The sequence below is a fragment of the Vulpes lagopus genome, chromosome 6, assembly GCF_018345385.1.
Source record: "Vulpes lagopus strain Blue_001 chromosome 6, ASM1834538v1, whole genome shotgun sequence".
NCBI classification, from domain to species: Eukaryota; Metazoa; Chordata; class Mammalia; order Carnivora; family Canidae; genus Vulpes; species Vulpes lagopus.
The window spans coordinates 5,188,807-5,210,121 of NC_054829.1; the positions used below are offsets into that span (position 1 = coordinate 5,188,807).

General features: G+C 47.8%; 1 protein-coding gene across 3 annotated transcripts in view; it reads right to left on the bottom strand.

Annotated features, from left to right (window-relative positions):
- EML1 (EMAP like 1) overlaps nucleotides 1–21,315 on the bottom strand; it is a 186,911-nt gene that overhangs the window by 123,405 nt on the left and 42,191 nt on the right. Inside the window, exon 1 of one of the 3 annotated variants that reach the window (XM_041758947.1) lies at nucleotides 8,461–8,646. The exons of 1 other annotated variant lie outside the window; for it this stretch is intronic. In XM_041758947.1, coding sequence (XP_041614881.1) covers nucleotides 8,461–8,527 — 67 coding nt within the window. In that variant the 5' untranslated portion in view covers nucleotides 8,528–8,646. Of the gene's footprint in view, nucleotides 1–8,460; nucleotides 8,647–21,315 lie in introns of those variants that run through there. One more of the 3 variants, XM_041758949.1, reaches the window with a different exon arrangement.

Sequence of the window (21,315 nt, forward strand, 5' to 3'; positions counted from 1 at the left end):
TCGCCTGGAATGCCTAAGTCTCCTCTGAATGCTTATGTCCACTGGTTCTTTGATGAGGGGAAGAGTTAAATGTCACATGATGTGTGCATGTGTGCACACCCATGTGATGCATGTAAATACATGCATACCGTGTAGCCATACACATGTGATATGTAACATATAAATATATACATTATTTGAAGCATACAGGGAAGTGGCATGAGTGCTTTCTCCAGTCACAATTTAGGCTACTACACCTGTTACATATGAGCCACTTTGCTGGTGCGTGTGTTTAAGGGGGTGCTCTGGGATAAAGAAGCTGGTCCCTGCTCCCACTCAACCAGTGTTCACCAGGAGACCCATTAGGTACCAGACATTGCTGAAGCACAGACACTGAGATAATCACCAGGAGACTCTTCCCGGAAGAGGGTGACAGCCTAATGAGAGATGTGAAAATAAGCCACAGTGACAGGCCTCTAGGATAATCGTGGTAACAGAGATTTATACGAGATAACCACATGGCCACCAGGGAAAGACCTCACTCTACTGGGGCAGGCAGGAGCCAGGAGGAGCTGGGAGCTGGCTAAGCCAGCAGCCCCTCTAAGGCGCCTGGGGTGCCCGGGGGGTGGGGTACACGAAAGACTTTCAATCAGGAGCCTGTTATGATCAGATCTGTCTTCCAGAAAGAGCATTCCAAAAACGTCACATTTCTCCTTAGGTGAGCTCATCCGTGCCACGGATTTAGCTATTTACTGATGGCTCTCAAATTTTTTACGCCTTCTCCAGGCATCTCCCAGCACGAGACCCCACAGCCCGCTCGGCTCTTTGGCTTGCATGTTCCAGTCCCTCACACCTGGCCCGTCATCTGCCTCTCCATCCTAGCTCCTTCTATCTCTGCCAATGGCCCTTAGATGAGCCAGAAGCCTGGGTGTCATCCCCGGCTCCCTCCTGGTGATGACACAAGTCCTGGTGAGGTGAGCCCTACGCTAACCCCTCGAGTGGAAACCATCACCACTGTCCCCTGGCTTCGTCCTCCACCCCCTTCTAGCCTTCCCTCCACATTGCAGGGGGAGCTCTCTTTCAAAAATCGCTGAGAATCTGACCACGTCACTCCCTTGCCTCAAAATTCTCTGCCACATTTTCTCTGCTCCTCAGAATAAGATCAAACTCCTTACTGTGGCTGAGAAGTCCCACAAGATCCGCCCAGCTTCATTTCAAGCCACTCTGCTCCTTCTTCTCTCCCCATATGAGACCCTTCCTCGACCCCCACTTTCTGATGGCTTTCCCTGGTCTGGACTGCTCTTCTCCCCCACCCCGCCCACTCCCCACCCCCTTGCAGTGTTGGACTTCCACTCACCCTGGAAAGAGAAGTGCACAGAGGCCTTCCTTAGGAAACCCCAATACACACCCCTTGAGTCCAACGCCCTACAACACTCTACACTGCTCCTTAGACGTCTTAGTACCGTCCATCCTGGGGCCGTCAAGTAACTCATCATGAAGGTAGCACTGAATGTCTAGCTCCCAATGAGCAATGCAGGCGTCCTGAAGGCAAGGGCCATGTCAACCACGTGCATCCTTGGAATCCCCCCCCCCCCCGCCCAAACCCCACCATCAGTGTAATAAAGAGCATGGTGGATATTCTACTTGTTTAATAAAAAAGGAACATGCTGAAGGGGGCTGAGACTGGAGGCAGAAAGACTAGTTTGGGGCTGCCATTTTCAAAAACACAAACGAAAACCCAGCTGAGAAGTGATGGGTGTCTGAACTGAGCAGAATGGATGGGTCATGAGATCCTTGGGGAGCAGAATCCACGAAGTCCACTGAGATGGGAGGATGGGACACACCGAAAAGTCTACGATGATTATTAGGGCAATCTAGGGCAGTTTCTTAAACCCAGAGAGTTCAAATCTTTTCCAGAAACCTGGCAAAATAAATACTGCGTTTTAAGACATGACAAAGTATTCTGCAAAAATGCGGTTTTCCACACCAAGAGTATTTTCCAATAAAGATACAGCTTTAGAGGAAACAAAATGGAAGTATGTCTACCTAACTCTTCATCTAAGAATTAGTATTTTAAAAAATAAAAAAATAAAATAAAATAAAAATTAGTACTTTAAAGAAGGATAAACTAGTTTAAATAGCTATTTCTTTTCTTTTAAGATTTTTTTATTTATTTGATAGCACACGCAGAGGGCAGAGGGAGAAGCAGGCTTCCTGCTGAGCAGGGAGCCCAATGCAGGGCTTGATCCCAGGACCCTGGGATCATGACCTGAGCTGAAGGCAGATGCCCAACTGACTGAGCTACCCAAGTGCCCCTAAATGGCTATTTCCTTAAAGTAAACCATACATGTGCACTCATTGCTGCTCGAACCCCAGGACACCCCTAGCTCTGGACTGCATTCAAACAAATATGCTGCTTCCAGTGGAAGAGTAAATGTATGTGTCAAATATCTAATGAGAAAATCACCAAGCTTGGGGGGGGGGCTGTATTGATAAATAATGAGACAGCATTTAGAGTTTATAGCATAGTTTTTTTGATTACTAATGTTCCTGCTGGCATTTAAAACATTTTGCGAATACTAGAAACCCTCTATTAATAAGCTAGGATTTTAAAGATAAATAAAAATATTTTTTCTGAAAGAGATTTTTATAAGTAGCACAAAATACCACTGATTTCAAGTCCTTACTAATAAAAGCAATGCTTTAAAGTAGAATTTTCAACGCGGTCATGATTTTTTCACGCTACTGGTTTTATGGCCTGAACAGACTGTGACACTAGAAACAAAGATGTTATTTCTCTTTCCTTATCTACCATCCACTCAACTAAAGTGCTGATTTCTTAAGAGAATATATGAAAAGGCTTTACGCTATCTCAGAAATTAACACCAACCAACTAATGGTTACGTTTAAAACACAGTTTTGTGAATTTTCCACCAAAACGCTTGGGTTTGTTTATAATGTCATAAATGCTTGTGGTTTGGCTATAAAATAAATTCCTTGCTGGGCACCATGTACCAAGAAGAAATTCTCAGTTAGTACGGGTGCTTGCTTTGCACTTTCCATGAGAGCATTTTCTTTTGATTTTGCTATCATACAAATCCTAAGTCAATGCTCGGTCACCACACGAGAATGCAGAGGAGGGCTGAAAATACTTTGTATGATTTCCTCACAGGAGCTCCTCGATCCCGTTTTACACCCAACTATGTGCCAACTTGCAAATTCTATCATACTCCTAGTTAGGGGAAAGTCATCAGTACTACAGATGCCAAAGGTTTTAAATAAAGTATTTTTACTTTTCAAAATATAAAGCCCTAGAAATTAAGGTTTTTCCATTTCAAAACTATAAAAAATAAGTAGCGATAGCTCCAAAGATGATTATAGTGATTTCAAAGGGTGATTGGGAGTAGCAGGTACCATAGACTTGACCTGCCATGGTTATTAAAATGTAACACCTGCAGGAGAAGACGATCAGGGAATGGGTAGTTTTTTCTAAAGCCTAATGCATAGGCTTTAGAGGGAATCTGATCGTCTCTCGTGACACCTTCCAAGGGGAGATGGAGGAAAGGCTGCTATCCAGAATCATAACCCTTTAGGACGATGACGAATTCCCATATTATGATAATGCTGAAGTATTTTATATGAGCGCCGGGTCTGTTTACCACATCACAACCTGTAACTTGACAGGGCTCTGCCTGCTGGAAGAAACTCCTCCTCGAAAAGGAAAGGTAAAAGTAAGAAAAGAAACGGCTTATCCATCATACATATAAAACAGACAAGAATTTTAGCTGAAAATCAGTAAGAGGTAACAATGTGAAGTGAAGAGCAAAAGGGCCAGTATCATCTTAGGCCATGTTATAAGAAGTATAGATTTTAGAATAAGAGAGGTGAAGTATCCTGCTCTATTCTGCTCTGTTTATTTATTTATTTATTTTTAAATTTTGCTCTGTCTAAAAACCATGTCTGGGATACCGAATGCAGTTGTGCCGAATTTTAAAAGGCGTATAGACAAAAGGAAACACATGTAGATCCAGCAATCCAAAAATCATCATTAGGGGCATAAAATTGTATCTTATAGGAATTTTTCCCGCCAATGGTAATGTTTACCTAGAAGAAGACTTCAGAAAGAGCTGTCGTAATTGTTTTCAAACATGTGACAACATAGTGTATGGAAAAGAGATTAAACCTATTCTCTGTGGGCCCAAGAGACAGAACTTGGGCCAAGGTTTGAGTGCACATAGGAACTGAGAGTCTGAACTGTCCACAGAAGGAATGGTTTGCATGGAGAGATAGTGAGTTTCCCAGTCCCTTGGAACTGCTCAAGCAGGGGCTGAATAACGTTTGGGGCGTCCTCCCATACACCCGAGATTTCCAGCCCTGGAGAGATGGGGGGCTGGATCAGTGTGTGAGGGTAGGAGCCCGCCAGGAGGGCCAAAGTGCTATCCTCCTACTTGAGCTGAAGCAGCTCCATGTTCATCTGCTTTACCTTTGGGTTCCTGGGTAAGCTGTACTTTGAAGAAACAACTCAAAGGCTTAAGAAAGAAAACCACGGGATGAAATGGCGGTTAGGTCCCCTCAAGCTCTTCTAACCTACAGCCTCTAAGCAAGGATGTGCACTGACTTTGGTGAGCTGCAATTGATGAAAAGCATCCAAAGTGATTCACAGAAATGAAACAGCAACATTGTATTCTTTGCTCCTACTTCTCTTCCTCCTCCATCCACCTCAACTCCCTCTTCTTTCATCCCAAGGTATAATGTAAGAAGAGGTTGATATTTAGATTTCAAAAAATTCAGATTGGTTTCTCAAAAATATTAAAGCCAGAGTTACCATATGACCCAGCAATTCTACTCCTAGGTATGTACCCAAGAAAGATGAAAATGCATGTCTGTGCAAAAAAGCCTGTACATGAATGTTCATAGCATCATTATTCAGAATAGTCAAAAAGTGGAAACAATCCAAAAGCTCATCAACTAGAGAATGGATACATAAAATGCGATATATATATGTAAATATATATATATATCCATAAAATGGAATATTATTTGGCGATAAAGAAAGGAATGAAGCACTGACACATGCTACAACTCTGGGCAAACCTTAAAACATTATGCTAAGTGAAAGAAGACCAACACAAAAGGTCAAATATTAGGATGATTCCACTTACATTAAAACATCCAGAATCAATAGAAATAGGAGATTCGTGGTCATTAGGGTCTAGAGCAATGAGGGAAAGGCAGTAACTGCTACTAGGGGGTTTCTTTTTGGGATGTGAAAATATTCTAAAATTAGATATTGGTGACACTATCAGAACTCTGTGAACATACTAAAAACCAGTTAATTGTACACTTTAAAGGGGTGAATTTTTACGGGATGTCAATAGTATCAATATAAGGCTGTTATCAAAACAAACAAAAGCTTCAGACTGGGATCCAAGCCTTAAAGGTTGTGTGGCCTTAAAAAGTCACCAAATCCCTCTAGCTTGCCCTCTTTTTTTTTTTAAGGATTGATTGATTGATTTTAGCATGGGGAGGGCAGAGGGGAAAGAGAAGCAGACACTTTGCTGAGCGCAGAGCCTGCCGACTGGCTCTCCATCTCACGACCCTGAGATTATGACCCGAGCCAAAAATCAAGAGTGGGTCACTTAACCAACTGCACCATCCAGGCACTCTGCACCCAAATCAATTTGAGCTTCAGTTTTCTCAAATGTAATATGTTTTACCTCAAAGAGAGGCTTTGAGGAAATATGGAGTAAAGAATGGTATGTATTACCCAAATCACAAATTGGCTTATAAATGATAACTTTTCTTCACTTTTCAACTATGGTGGTTTTTCCTGGAGCAATAAAAGAAGTTTGTGGTTTCTCGCTCTTTGACCAGAGTTTTAAATACTTTGGAGGAAAAAAAAAAAAAGCTGCACAAGTTTTCTCCTGAAACGAGAATGCCAGTATCTGAAAGATGAGAATGAATAGTCTTTTCTGGAGGCTAGACACCTCCTGACTTTACATTTCAGATCCACTGCAAATTAGGGAGGAGACCCAGCAAGAGGAAGAAAGGATGAGGGGAAGACGGAGAGTTCATTCACTCGCACAAAGTTTTCTCTTCTGTCTCATTTAGATATTCATTTCCATCTTTATCTCCCCAGGAGGATGCTGACTGTGACAGTAAGTATGGGTTGTATTTGCTGAAGCTAATATAGAACTATGACTTTTTAGTTCCTGTCATTATCAAAAGCAGGAGGCTTCATCAACATATGAAAATGGAGGAGTTCATATATTATGCTGCTGTAGTCTGGCCCATTGTCATGTAAATCCCTCATTTAAAAAGAAAAAATTTTTTCTCAGTGCAGCTAATGAAATACCCACATGTTTCATTTCATTCTTGGTGAAACGGTGTTTCTGTGAGCCGCTGCTTTAATGGAATCATCATAGTAATTAGCTAAATTGTGTTCATTTATACTTTTACTTAATGGAAGCCTCTTAAAATGAATAATTTCACATCAAAACATCTGTTGCTTCAGACACCATTAGTTAACGCCCATTCTGCCCCATAAACTATTCTTGCTTTAAAGTTTATTCATATGGTAACCAAAACATAATAAAAACAGAGCTAAGCACTTTCTGAGAAAAGAAATTCAACAGCTATGATTCATTCAACCGTGTTTTGAAGTGATCCTACAGTCTGATTCTAGCTATTTTAAAGTGATTTTTCTTAAACTCTCACCCATGCAACATGTACGAGCTGGCCGTTACTTTCTCCCAGACATCATTATTAGGAAGACCCCTAACCAACATCTCTAAACTTGCAATTAACAAGAAAAGGCCGAAAACCAAATCCCCCATGAATAGATGTGTAGGTCAACCTCACGACTGAACTGCTATTTAGGAACGATATGACCAGGCCCCCAAACAACTGCTCAAATAAAAATATCTAGGCTCATTTCCATAACCTAAATCAAACTGTCAACGTATTTGCCCACATATTAAGTTTTTAAAAGCCTTCATGCCTGGAATTCACTTAATATGATTTTTCAGCCACGGGCCTTTCACAACTAATATAGGAGGGATTCTATCATAAACACGCAGGAGGCGGTACTACCTTTACATCACAAATAGTAATTCTAGTAGGATTGATTGTAAGTCATTTAAGGGAAGCATTCAAATTTTAATTGAGAATTCTATGCACCTCACCAGAGAGCAGAAGGCTCCCATGACTCTGAACTAGGAGGGGTTCCAGTGGCCCAGAACCAAATACCTTCTGCCTGCCTTCAACACCATCTCAGGACCCAAAACACAGGGGTTCTGCTCTGGGAAGCTGCTGTTACATCTGGAGAGCTCGAACTTTCTCCCCTTCCCCTGAAGAGAGCATTGCTAAGTTAATGAAGGCCTGCAGGTGATTAACAGGAAAGTTATTCTCTGCTGAACTATCACAAAAACTCTTCCACAGAAAAGCCAAAGATCAATTCTGCCAGAGATTAAAACATCACTACAGAGGAAGAACCGACACACTCGGTCATCTTTATTGCTACGGCCAATACCTCTTATTTGCAAACAGGTGTGGAGGAGCTGTAAAGTTCCCCCTAAACCACAACTACAACCGCAAAACAAACTGCTCCAGTTGTCAATGCATCTGGCATCCCAAATTACTCCGATCGTACTATGGGCAAACTCGGTAGAAACACACATGGCTCCCACTTTAACAAACTTTTGGGACCCTCTGAGAAAGCCATAAACCCAACGTTAAAAACAAAACAAACAAACAAACAAAAAATTGGTTAACTCTCGTGCATGAATATATCATACATCATGTTCCCATAAAATAACGCCGTGCGATGTGAAAACCTTTTTCAATCCTGCTAAGGAGACCGAAAGCTTTCAAATCTTTCAAGGATTTTTTTTACATTTTTTTTTTTTTTTTGCCCCAAAGATGCCATATTGCTAGTTATTAGTTTCCTGCCTGTACAAAAAAAAAAAAAAAATGATGATAATAGAAATTTTTTTAAAAAAACAGTAAAATCTCCCCTCCCGTAAACAAAACAGGGCGAGCCCTCTGCAGCCAGGCTCGCTCCGCCTGCGCCCCGCGGTGCACGGGGGTGGCCGCACCGGGTCCCGCCGCCGCGGAGGGTCGTGCTCCCCGGGGGCCCGCGCGCCGAGATGCTCCCGCAGAGCAGCCTCGCGGCGGCCCCGACCCGGCGAGCAACACGTCCCCGCGCCCGCCCGCCCGCCCGCCCGCCCGGCCTCCCCACGCGCCGCGCGCCCCGTGCGCTCGCTCCGCGGCTCCCGGGCCCGGCCGCCCGCGCGCACCGGCGGGCTCGGGGGGCGCGGGGGGCGCGGGGGCGCGGGGGCGCGGGGGCGCGGGGGCGAGCCGGGCGCGGCCCGCGGGCCTGCACAATGCGCCCGCGGCGGCGGGAACCGCGCGCCCCCGCCGCAACTTTGCGCGGCCTCCCGGCCCGCCCGCCCGGCCCGGCCTCGCCCGCCCGCCGCTCACCGTTGCAGAACTGGAGCAGCGAGGACGTGTCGTACAGGCTGCTGTAGCTCGCGAAGCCGTCCTCCATGCTGAGCCCGCCGGGCCGCGCCCGCTCCCCGGCCGGCCGCGCCGCCGCCAACGCCGCCGCCGCTCACCCCCACACTGAGCCGAGCCGAGCCGCGGCCGGCGTTGGCGCTGGGGCCGGCCCTGCTGTGGCGGCGGCCGCGGCCGGTTACCATGGCAACCCCGGGCCCGCCGCCGCCGCCGCTGCCGCCGCCGCCGCCGCCGCGCGGGCCCGACGCCGGCGCTGCTCGCGCTGCCCGCCAGGGGGCGGCCTCGGCGGGGCGGAGCCGGGGGCCGGGGGAGCGGCCGGGCGGCGGGGGCCCCCCGGGAGGCCGGGACGCAAGGAGCGTGGGGGGGGGCGCCCGGGGACAAAGGGAGCGGCGGCCCGGGGAGCCCCCGCCTGCGGCCGCCGAGGCCCAGTCCCCGCGCCCCCGGGGCCCCCGGACGGACACGGACGGAGCGCGAGCCCCCGTCGGAGCCGCTCCGCTCCGGGCCGCGGCGCCGGGCCCCGCGTCCCGGGAGGACTCGCCCCGGAGGGGCCGCCGCCCGGGCCTCCGCTGAAGCCGAGGCCGCGGAGTCTGGGCGGCCTGTCCCCTCCGGTCAGCCCCTGCCTCGCAGATCGGCCGCATTACACACTCGTTAGCCGGTCCGGGGGCGGGGGACACCCAGACCCAGCACTCGCTCACTTTTCCAGCGCGCACACACACATGCACACACGCGTACACACACATGCACACAAACGCACACATGCACACAACCGCGCACACACATGCACACAACCGCGCGCACACACATGCACGCAAGTGTGCACATACACGCACACATGCACACACGCGTACACACACATGCACACAAGCGCACACACACGCACACATACACGCACACATGTACACACGCGCACACACACACGCGCACACATACATGCACACACGCGCACACACATGCACACAAGTGCACACACATACATGCACACAACCGCGCGCACACACATGCACGCAAGTGCGCACATACATGCACACATGCACACACGCGTACACACACATGCACACACGCGCACACATACACGCACACATGCACACAACTGCGTGCACACACATGCACGCAAGCGCGCACATACACGCACACATGCACACACGCATACACACACATGCACACAAGCGCGCACACATACATGCACACACGCATACACACACATGCGCACACACATGCACACAAGTGCACACATACACGCACACATGCACACAACTGCGTGCACACACATGCACGCAAGCGCGCACATACACGCACACATGCACACACGCATACACACACATGCACACAAGCGCGCACACATACATGCACACATGCATACACACACATGCGCACACACATGCACACAAGTGCACACATACACGCACACATGCACACAGGCGCACACACACGCACACACACATGCACACAAGCGCACACACATACATGCACACATGCACACAAGCGCGCGCACACGCTGCATTAATGACTGGAGTTCCACCCCGCGCGGCCCCAAGTACTGGTGCTGGGCAATGGAGACAATACACGCGCTGGAGGATCCCCTGGCTGGGTGCAGAGGAGACTGCCAGCACGTGTGCTCCTGCCACGCCGCAGTTGCAATTCACAATTCGTAGGCCGTATGACTACCCGCGATGCACTTCCGTGTTCTAATCCACTTACATGTGTGAATGGCCTCAAGTTGTAGGTATTCACTTGTATGGGTTGAACACCCTGGAGGTGAAATGAGAATAGTGAGAAGCTGCAATCAAGACGTTGTGTGGGGCTCAGTGGGTTCAGAGGCAGAAGCGGAAGGCACTGCCAGAGCGGGGGCTCTATCACTGTAAGTGGCCTGTTTGGCATGGGAGGGGGGTTAGCCATGACCCACACTGGAGGTTGTGGGCAGAAGACAGGTTGAAGATCTTACCCTTCACCTGGCCAGAGGGACCAGACACACAGGATGACAGGGATTGTCAACTAGGAAAATGTGTGTGGGACTGTGAAGGGCTATCGGGGTTGCTTTGACGGGGCCCCAGAGCTTGAAGGTCGCTGGGAAGGACAGCATGAGTGATCCCAGGTCTGCTGACCCACCAAAGGGCTGCTCTGGCAGGAATGAACAGCTTGTATCGCAGACAGGTGGGAAATAGATTGCACTGAGTGGGGGGAGCCAGGTAGGAGAGGCCCCGAGGGCCTGCAAAAGAGTCTGAACACAGCTGGTGGCGGGCGGAGGAGGGAGGTGGGATGTTGGCACACAAGCAAGTGGCAGCTAAAGCTGCGTCAGAGAGACGTGTCTGTGTGTGGACTGGACAGCAGGGGCCTGGCTCTGGAGCTGGAGTGGCCCAGGGCGGGGTGAGGCCTGAGCACCTTCACCATCAGAGGGAGGTAAAGAGACTGGGAGACACGCCAGAGGAACCTCGTCGACACAGAACAGGCCGCTGGACATGTGGAAAAGCCAAGAGAGGACAGCAAGCATCCTGCTAGAAAAGCCCGGAGCGATTGGGGATTGGCCATGGCGTGCCAGTGAAAGAAGGGGACTTGGGTAGAAGTAGTTAACAAACTTTTGAAAGGTGAGAAAAGTAAGTCAACCGAAGTTGGGCAGCACTTTGGGATGGGATGAGTGAGATTCCAAAGGAGCATCCAGAAAGAGAGGCAAGAAAGCCACCTACGATATTGTCTCATTGAACTAGGAGCACAGAAAGTTGTAAAGAGGTCGGCATTTTCATAGGATTCTCTGTGCAGGACGGGTCGAGGAGGATGAGGCTGGGCAGAGGCCCTTCCATCTGGTGGCAGAGGGCTTGTCGGGTGGCCTGGAGCATCTCGGTGAGCAGTGGGGACAGAAGCCAGGTCATCAAAGGGAGAGCACACGCAGATGCACATTTGAGAACTTTGGAGGGGAAAGGGAATGTGCACCAACTAGAGAGGGCAGCAGAGGCCGAAGGGTCATTTAAAGCCACCCCTGTCACTGCCCAGTAGAGGTGGACCCTCTGCATCTCTAAAGCAAGAGGCAGGTGCTATAGAGAAGGGGCTTTCGAAGGGCAAGACTGAAGGCAGGTGCACTTGGATCTTTGCCCTCGTCTGTGTTCTCGTCTCCCACCTTCTCCCCTTCAAATCCAATCCTAATGCTACCTCTCCTCCACTTGGCAGTTTTACGCATTAGAATGCAGCAGATAATTGGCATAAAAAGCTGACTACTGGCATTCTTCAAATTGGAAAGAAGATGATAATTATGAATAAATGATGAAAAGATGTCTCTTCTTAAGAGCGTTAATATTCTTTTTAGATTTTATTATTTATTCATGAGAGACAGAGAGAGGCAGAGGCAGAAGCAGGTATGCGAGACTCGATCCCGGGACCCCAGGATCATGACCTGAGCCAAAGGCAGACGCTTAACTGACTGAGCCACCCAGGCACCCAAGAGCGTTAATATTCTTGATTTAGCATGTTCGCGGAATGCTATTTGACCATGACTGAAAAGAGTGAAGAACAAAGGAAATTCAGAAGTGGGGCAGGAGAAAAATTGAGCTGGAGATTTTCATAGACAATTTTACTTTCACTAGAGCACAATTGCAAATAACGATTAAGAACTCATCCAAAAATGCTTATTTGTGTAGGTAGGTACACACACGGGACCTAGAAGTCAAACCGTAAACTGCTTGTGCTTATTATGGATGACTTTGTTCTTTGCTTCTTGTGTTTTTCAGTTTCCTTTTATGCACATATTAACTTTTAAAAAATAAATTTTTAAAAAACCTTAAAAAAAAATAAAAGAACTCAGTCCACTCGCTTTCAAGATGATCGAGATTGTGATTATACTCTTAACCTAACTACTTAACGGCTATGCTTTTCCCAGAATGGCAAAAGCTCATTCTAAAAAAAAAAAAAAAAAAAAAAGCAAAATTTAGTATAATTACAAGGATACACATGTTAAGTCAATTAGGTATAATCTACACAGCATTGAAGAAGATCCGTGGGGAAAGTCCAAGAAAAATCTCTGAACACTTAATTAACGATGTGTGATTTTTTGCGCCCAAACATCTTAACAGATTGTTATTCCATGTCATCTTGAGATAATTTATGGCCCAAGACCAAAAACCGTTGTCACTGTAATAAGTGATGTACACTCTCTAGGACAATATAACCATAGCATTCAGTGGCATTAATAGCAGCATATTGTACAATGTGTGAAAAAGAGAAAGGAAAATGGGAGCTCTGTAGCCTTTACTCGTAGAGAAGTAATTTTTTAAATTACCCAGAAATGTAGCTTGCGTATCTATTGTTTAATTCAACATTTCTCCAAAAATAGTTTATACAGTACCAGGCACTGTGCTTGGGGCTGGGAATATGGCCACAGAACACAGTACTCTCCAAACTGCAGGTGGCCGTGCGTAGACTATTTAAAGAGTCGTATGTGCACTTTAAAGAATGAAGTAGAAAATTCGACTTCTGGTTATATACCCAAAGGAACTGAAGGCAGGGTCTTGAAGAGATATTTGCATACCCATGTTCATAGCAGCATTATTCACAGGAGCCAGATGTGGAAGTAACCCAAGTGTCACTTGACAGGCGAATGGATAAACAAGATGTGATATATACACCCAGTGGAATATTATTCAGTTTTTAAAAAGAAGGGCAGGGGCACCTGGGTGGCTCACTCAGTTAAGTATCTCTCTTCAGCTCAGGTGGTCGTGGGATCGAATCCTGCATTGGGCTCCCTGCTCAGCAGGGAGTCTGCTTCTCCCTCAGCCCCTCCCCCTGCTTGTTCTCTCTCTCTCTCTCTCTCTCTCTCTCTCTCTCCCAAGAATAAATAGTCTTTAAAAAAAGAAAGGAAAAGGGCGCCTGGGTGGCTCAGTCGGTTGAGTGTCCGACAGTTCAGGGTCATGAGCTTAAGCCCTACATCCAGCTCAGTGCAGAGTCAGCTTGGGGCGCTCTCTCTCTCTCTCTCTCTCTCAAATAAATAAATAAATAAATAAATATTTAAAAATACATAAAATTAAAAGAAAGGACATTCTGACATCTGCTACAATGTGGATGAACCTTGAGGACCTAATGCTATAAGAAAGAAGCCAGTCACAGAAAGACAAACATCACATGATTCCACTACATGAGGTCCCCAGAGGAGTCAAATTCAGGGAGACAGAAGTGTAGAATGGTGGGTGCCAGGGGCAAAGGGGGAGGGGAAGTTAGTGTTTAATGGGGACAAAGTTTCAGTTTGGAATGAGGGGAAAGTTCTGGAGATGGACAGTGATGCTTGTTGCACCGCAATGTTATTTTACTTACTGCCCCTGAACTGTCCATTTAAAGTTGAAATGGCAAATTTTATGCATATCTTAAAACCATTTAAAGACGAAATGGAGGGGCGCTTGGGTGGCTTAGTTGGTTAAGCATCTGCCTTTTGCTCAGATCATGATCTCAGGGACCTGGGATGGAGCCCCATGTCAGGCTCCCTGCTCAGCGGGCAGTCTGCTTCTCCCTTTCCCTCTGCCCTCCCCCAAGCTTGTTCTCTGTGTGTGTGTGTGTGTGTCAAATAAAGAAATAAAACATTTTTTAAAACATGAAATGGAATAGGAAATATCAGAGTACATCGAATATGCTAAGAACAAGAATTTTTACTCGAAATGTTGGTTTTTACTTGAAATGTGTGCTGGATCATGGTGTAAAATGTGTGTCTCCCTATAGGTCACAAAATCGAGAAGACATTCAGGCACATAATAACGAATTGTGATAAGTGCTAGGCAACAGAAGCAGGAGGAAGGACTTCAGATTATTCCAGAGAGCGTGAATGCTGGACTGAGGGTAGAAGAGGAAACCAGGGGCAGCCCCGGTGGCACAGCGGTTGTGGGACTCGATCCTGGAGACCCGGGATCGAGTCCCACATCGGGCTTCCTGCAGGGAGCCTGCTTCTCCCTCTGCCTGTGTCTCTGCCTCTCTCTTCGCTCTCTCTGAATGAATAAATAAATAAATCTTTAAAAAAAAAAAAAAAAGAAGAGGAAACCAGAGCTGGGGAGGCCTCTCCACCAGATCAGGACCCAGGACTGACCGTCTGAGACACTGAGGAACTCCTCCCCAGGCAGGAGGAGTGGCCCGTTCACATGGGGGTCCTGATTATACTCTGAGAGCAAAGAAAAGGTGCCCCAGGTTAGTGTTGTGGGTAAAGCTGTGTCAGCCCCAAATTCATATGCTGAAGTGCTAACCTCTAGCATCTCGGAATGTGACCTTCTTTAGAGGCAGGGTCTGTGCAGCGGTGATGCAGTTAAAATGAGGTCAGTAGGGTGGCCCCTCATCCAATAGGACCCATGTCCACGTATGAAGAAGGGGTTAGGATACAGACACACAGAGGGAAGACCATGAAACAAACAGCGAGAAGACGGCCATCTACCAACCAAGGAGAGAGGCCTGGGACAGATCCTTCCCTTGTGGCCCCACAAAGGGGGCGAGCCCACCAACACCTTGATTTTGGACTTCTAGCCTCCAGAACAATGAGACAAGCAATCTCTGTCCCTTAAGCCCTCCCGCAGTGTGTAGAACTTGGTTACCGCGGCCTTGGCAAACAGGCATAGTTAATATAGAATCCCAAAAGTCAAGAATTGACTTGATCTATTCCGTAGATCCAGGACACCACTCATTACTGCTATTAAAATACAAAATACACTTTCAATAATAGGATTGTCACTCCATAAAATGAGAGGAAATCAGAGATTCTTAGCATCAATAAGGAACATTAAACTCTACAGCCTCCCCGCCACCTGCCAGTGAAGCTATACTTTTCTACAACATCCCTGACAAATGGTCCCTCAGCCACTTCAAGGTTGAAGAGCTTGAATTATTGAAAAGATTGCTGGTTAGTTTTATCCTAAATCACCTTTCCCAAAGCGTCCTTCAGCAGTCCCACTCGCGTCCGATCATTTTCATCTCCAGGGTCGTGGCGAAGGCTGTCTGTTCTGAGACACTACAATCACAGCCTGTGACCTGTTTCCCCAGCCCTATTTTGTGACTCCAGGGTTAACTTGCCCAGAGAGGGGTTAATGATGGCATTTCATTCTCGGTCGCCTACCCCATTAAGTGCAAATATCTTGGCGCAGACTTCACGTGTGTCTGTGTTCCGGCGGCCAGTGCTGTCTTTGGCATCTGACACGCTCCCGCCACACCACGCCATCGGCAGCTCCCGTGCATGACTCTCGGTCATGCCATGCGCTTGAATGCCCTGGACCTCTGCCCATGCCCCAGCCTTCCCCGGCTGCCAGCATAGAAGCCGCACAATCCTGTCCGTGACACTTCCAACATCTGCTGATACTTTACTGTGTCCCTTATGTTAAGTGGCTTTGCCTTTTAGGAACCGTGTGTGTGTGTGTGTGTGTGTGTGTGTGTGTGTGTGTGTGTCCATCTCTCCCAGGAGACTGGATGCCCCAAACACTCCTCATGCTGGACATAATGTTGACAGTAGTTGGCACTGAGTAAAGGCTGAGTGAATGAGTGAAATGAATGAATGAACCCACTAGACAAAATCAATAGATTGCTCATCACGCACAATAGGCTTTCAATTGCCTAGAAGAAGCTGAAGCTCTCCATTTGCTCCCCGGCCATCACATGACATAGTTCCTCCACCCCTTGTCTGAATAGATGCCCACCTCACTCAACTGGGCTCTTTTCTCCCAGAACTGAATACAATAGCCTCAGAGGACAGACCTGTGTGGCCTTTCCCTTTAACCACTTGGATAGTATGATTCCATTAAGGGGACTGAAGTTCATATTGATTTTTCTTTTTTCGTTTTGAGCAGTCAGGATATATACTGTTGATTCCTGTTGAACTTCCGGTCAATTAAAAACCTATCAGTCTTTTCGAATGAACTGCTGTTGGGTCTTCTCCATCCTGTACTGAGCCAATCGATAAACAAAAACAAAACAAAACAAAACAAACAAACAAACAAAACAAAAAACCTAAAGGCAGAATTTATCTTTAGCCCATTAAATGTCATTTTGTTGGTTTCAACCCATCCTGTTAGCCAACCCAAATCTTTAAGCTCTGAAATCTGGCGTCTAACACATCAGCATTCTGAAGACAGGGAAGGTGCCCGGACAAGCCCTTCGCTGGGGGCTTGATCCTTGGTATTGACAAACACACCTGCAGCATTGGGGGGGGGGGGAGCTCTGTGCTCTGCTTCTCCATCGATCCATTTATCTATACCTTAAATATATTTGTCCAACTCAATATGAAATTGCCCCAACTGTTTGCTTACCCAGCCTATTTTTCTCTATCACGCACAGTGTTTTGTGAAGGATCTTTACCAGTGCTTTGTAAATCCAGTCTGGTAACACCGTGAAAAAGAGAGAACAAAGTCGGTTTGGCTCTCAGGGACCACATTTCTTCCAAGCCCGTGCACACTAGCTCCTCAAAGATCTGTTATGATTTTTGCTCGGAACCAAGATTAAGATCAAATTTATCATCCATATTTCCCAGAATCCAACTTCTTCGGCTTTGGGGAAAATTATGACATTTTTTCCTTCCCAGTTTTCTGCGACGCCCATCTGGTGAGGTTCGAGATGGTTGGTCAAGGCCCAGAGAATGTATTCGCGCGAACTAAGGAGCCCCCGCCATTTCTCACTTATCTTTGGGTTCTTGACAATTCTTCCAGGGATGTTTCTCCTATTCTTTCCAGTTTTGCAACTGCTTTCCTTATAGAAGAGAAAAATTAACCCACAAAGCAAAGTCCAAAATATGCAGACGGCTTTCAGAGTCCTCCATGGCCCCTGTTTCTCTCGCTCATGCATCGCCACCCTAGCGAGCTCACACCACTTCTCGTTTCCCAGACACTCCCCAATGGCCTGTCCCTGGGGCTCCCCCTGTGTGATTACCACTGCTGGAAGTGTCCTTCCACTCAATCCATGAGCTCTGCTCAACTGGGCTCTTTTCTCCTGAATCCTGACACCCAGAACTGGGTACAATAACCTCAGAGTCCTGCCGGAGTCCCCACCTCCTCCACAACTAAAGGTAATCATGACCGCTCATTTGTGCCCAACCAATCTGTGTTTTGAAACCCTGTAGAAATTGGACTGCCAACACCTCTGGGAACCACGGGAGTGTGGCTTCTGGTCTTTGTGTTCATTTGCCAGCACCCCCCACCCACATACACACAGCCAACACGAAGTCTTCATAGCCTCTCCCTGGCCTGCCCCCAAGGGCCCTGTCTTCACGTTGGGAGGCAGATAGCTCATCTCGCAAAGGTGAGTCAGCTGCAGCTTGGTGAACCTGGCTCCTGACTACCTGTGCCCCACCTGTCCTGGATGGGCTGGGATGGGTGAGAAGCGCTGGCTGAGAAACAGCACACATGGCCTTATCAGGGGCCTCTCCAGCCTCATTACCCTATCACAGAACTGTTGGCACCGTGGGACCATGAACTTCTGAGCCTTCCACACACTTAATTTGTTCATAGTCCAAACGGTTATGAAGACTCACAATCTGAGAAGCCCATGGCTTTTTTTTCTTCTTGGGTCATTCACTCAAAAGTGTTCTTAGTGATTTGCATCCGCCAAAATAATTTGGTGGAAGTGTCTGAAACGAAGCCGAAGTTGAAAAATAATATTCGATTTCCCTTTTTAAGATACTGTTTCATTTAGGAAGCTCAACGTTGTGATCGTCTGTGATTCATACAGTCGTGCAGGTGTTGCAGCAGACTGCAAACAAAATTTCCATTGCAACATTCCACTGAACAACGTCATTTTCAGGAATTTGTGCTCATTTTTCTCCACTGTGTTTGTTGCCTGTGAGATTTTACAGCAGTTCTTGGCACACCACCGACTAATGACAGAGTAGATGCACCAATATTAGGTCGACTATTCATCTCAGAGTGCTGGAGCAGCTGGACTTGTGCCTGTGCCCTGGGGGATCAGCAGGAGGCCCCCTGGGACCCTGGGGTACTCGGGCTTGGATGATAAATTATTGTAATTCCAGGGAGCACGGAAAGACTTAGAATCTATCCATATTGTATATTTTAAAAATTATTGAGATTCACACAGGTATATTTAAAGTGCTACCTGACACTGCCTCATGGCATCAAAGTTGCAAGAAATAAGGTTGCCAGAAATATGAATATTTATCTGGAAAGCCAAGTAAAAGACCTGTTTCTAAGGTTTGCCTGGTCCCTCCTACCACTCCTATCACGGGCTTTTATATCTCTGTAACCTAGATACACAATATTCATTTGTGATTGACCAAGTGTCATGACAGCCTTACTGAAATATTTGCCTTTGGACTTTAGACTCCAGCTATCCCACTGAGTTAGACAAAGGGTTAAAGTGTCTTCTGATTAGAGATCACTGGTAAGACACTGCTGCTTATCACTCAGTCCTGGCCTGCTCACTGCGTTCTTCATCACAGATGGGGTTCACTCCCTCGCACACACTGAGTGACTACTCTGTGCTGGGAGCAGAGGACACAAAGGGGAGTACGGCACCAGCCCACCCCCTGGGGGCCTCATGGTCCAGGAAGAAGCAAATGCAGAAGAACACACCCAACATACAGGAGCCCATTGGGGATATGTGCCAGTTGCCATCCTTGTATCAGCTCCAGCCCAAGCTACAAGCCTGTGGGGTAGGTACTACTGCCTCAGTTTTATACATAGCTGGGTGCCCATGTGACTCAGTTGGTTAAGCATCTGACTCTTGATTTCAGCTCAGGTCATGATCTCAGGGTCATGTGATTGAGCCCCACATTGGGCTCTGTGCTCAGCGCTGAGTCTGCTTGTCCCTCTCCCTCTATTCCCACCACCACCCACCGCCGTTATCTTGAGCTTTCTCTATCTCTCTCTCAAATAAATAAATAAATAAATAAATAAATAAATAAATAAAATCCTTAAAAAAATTTTTTACACATAGGGAGACTCCCCTGTGAGCTCAGAGGCACTGAGCTCAGTGCCTGGCCTGAGGTCATGGGGCTGGTGAATGGTGGAGACAAGATTTAAATCTGGTTCCTGCCAGACCCAAACCCTCACTGTTCTGTTCAGAGCTATTCCCTCTGCAGCTGAAGATGGGATAAGAACTGAGAGGGAGAGAAAGGAAAACTTTACCCAAGAATAAAAGCTGACACCAGTTGGACACAGGAAGGAAGGACATCCCAAAACAGGGTGGGGCCTCAGACACCCTGTGGGGTGCAGACCCCAGATCCAACTGCACCTTACTCATAGTATGCATTCAGAAAGTCTTTGCTGCATGGGCTTGGGGCAGATGAAGGCATGAGGATGACTGCACCCCCAGCAGAGGGGGCAGATGGAGAGGAACCACGGGTGGATGGACCCAGAGCTCCAGCCCTGATAGCTTGGGAGACCAGACAGTGGGAGGATGAGGTAAAGACATCCAGGGAAGAGTCTAGCAATACATGCCCAATGTGTCTGGGAAATGATAAGCCATCTAGTGGGTTGAGGTCAAGCATGAGATAAGGAGGCTGGAGGTCCCACACGGAGGGCCTGGGAGCCCCTACCTACGAAGGGATTGGGCCTGACCCATGGGCAGTAAGAAGCCCCTTGAACACCACCACGAAGGTGGGCTGTGCTTCAAGAAGGCTGATGGGGAAGGGTGTGTCAACTGGATCAGGGGACCCTGGGGACACAGAAACAAACTAGTGGATGCCTGGCATAGTTCTGAGGGAGGTGGTGAGAGCCTGGGTGCTGCCGGTTGGGTGGGGAACGGGGTGGCCAGACCAAGTTGCTGATATAGAGGACACCGAGGGGGGATGTCTTCTAAGAGAAGAGGAGTCGGGGGTAGAGGGTTGTCAGGAAGTGAGTACGGTGCAGGGAGAAGGCACGGCTTTGCCAATGAGGATGCCACGGGGGATGTGGAGGCTGGACAGCTGAGCAGTGGCAAGCCCTGAGGGATGGAGGTGGCCAGGATCAGGCAGTCACACAGGAAGGGAGAACAGATCAGGAAACCCCATCTCATGGGCATCAGGGCCAGTGGGAACTTTGTCAGGATGGGAAGAGCAAGCATGGTTGATGGGAGGAAGAGTCAGTGTAAGGCAAGTTAATGATGATTCAAGAGGCCAGAGGGGGCTGCAAGGACTGGCTTCCAGAGGCCACAGTATATGGGGGAGTCTCCTTCGACAGAAGGAGTAAGGGCACCTCTTCTGGGAGGGAGGATCGGAAGGATGAGACGGGTGTAAAGCCACCAAAAAATGTAAGGTTTCATTCATTTGTTCAACAGATATTTGTTGGCAGCATAATAGTCCTCATAAAGAAGATCTAATAGCAGCTTTCCAGGGAAAGACAGTGGACCAAGCATGTTCTGCTGAAGTTTCTCATATCCACAGGCAGAGAGGATGGAAAAAGAGAGAGGACTTCCTCATGACTGCAAGCTGGGCAACAGGACAGGACAGGTCAGGGCTCATCTGCTCCCAAAAGCTGCAACTGAAGCCAATAAGGCTGAAGCAACCAAGAAGCACCCCATTTGCTACCACAGAGCCCCCCTAAAGATTCAAGAGCTGACAACACCAGCACCTGTGGCAATGAGGGACAGAAGAGTTGCTGGAAACAGAAGGATTGGCCAGAAGTATGCTTAGGAAACCGCTACGGCCTGAACTGTGAGTCCTTGAATTCCTGAAGCCCTGACCTCCAGGGTAGCTGTGTGCAGAGAAGGCTCTAGGAGGTAATGAGGGTAAAATGAGGTCATAATGGTGGGCTCTAATCTGATAGGATTGGTGGCTTTGTAAGAGGAAGATCTCTCTCTCGCCACCTCCCTCTCCATCTCCACCATAGCCAGAAGACTGCTGTCCAGAGCCAGGGAGCAAGCCCTCACCAAGAACCGACCCTGCTGGCACCCTGA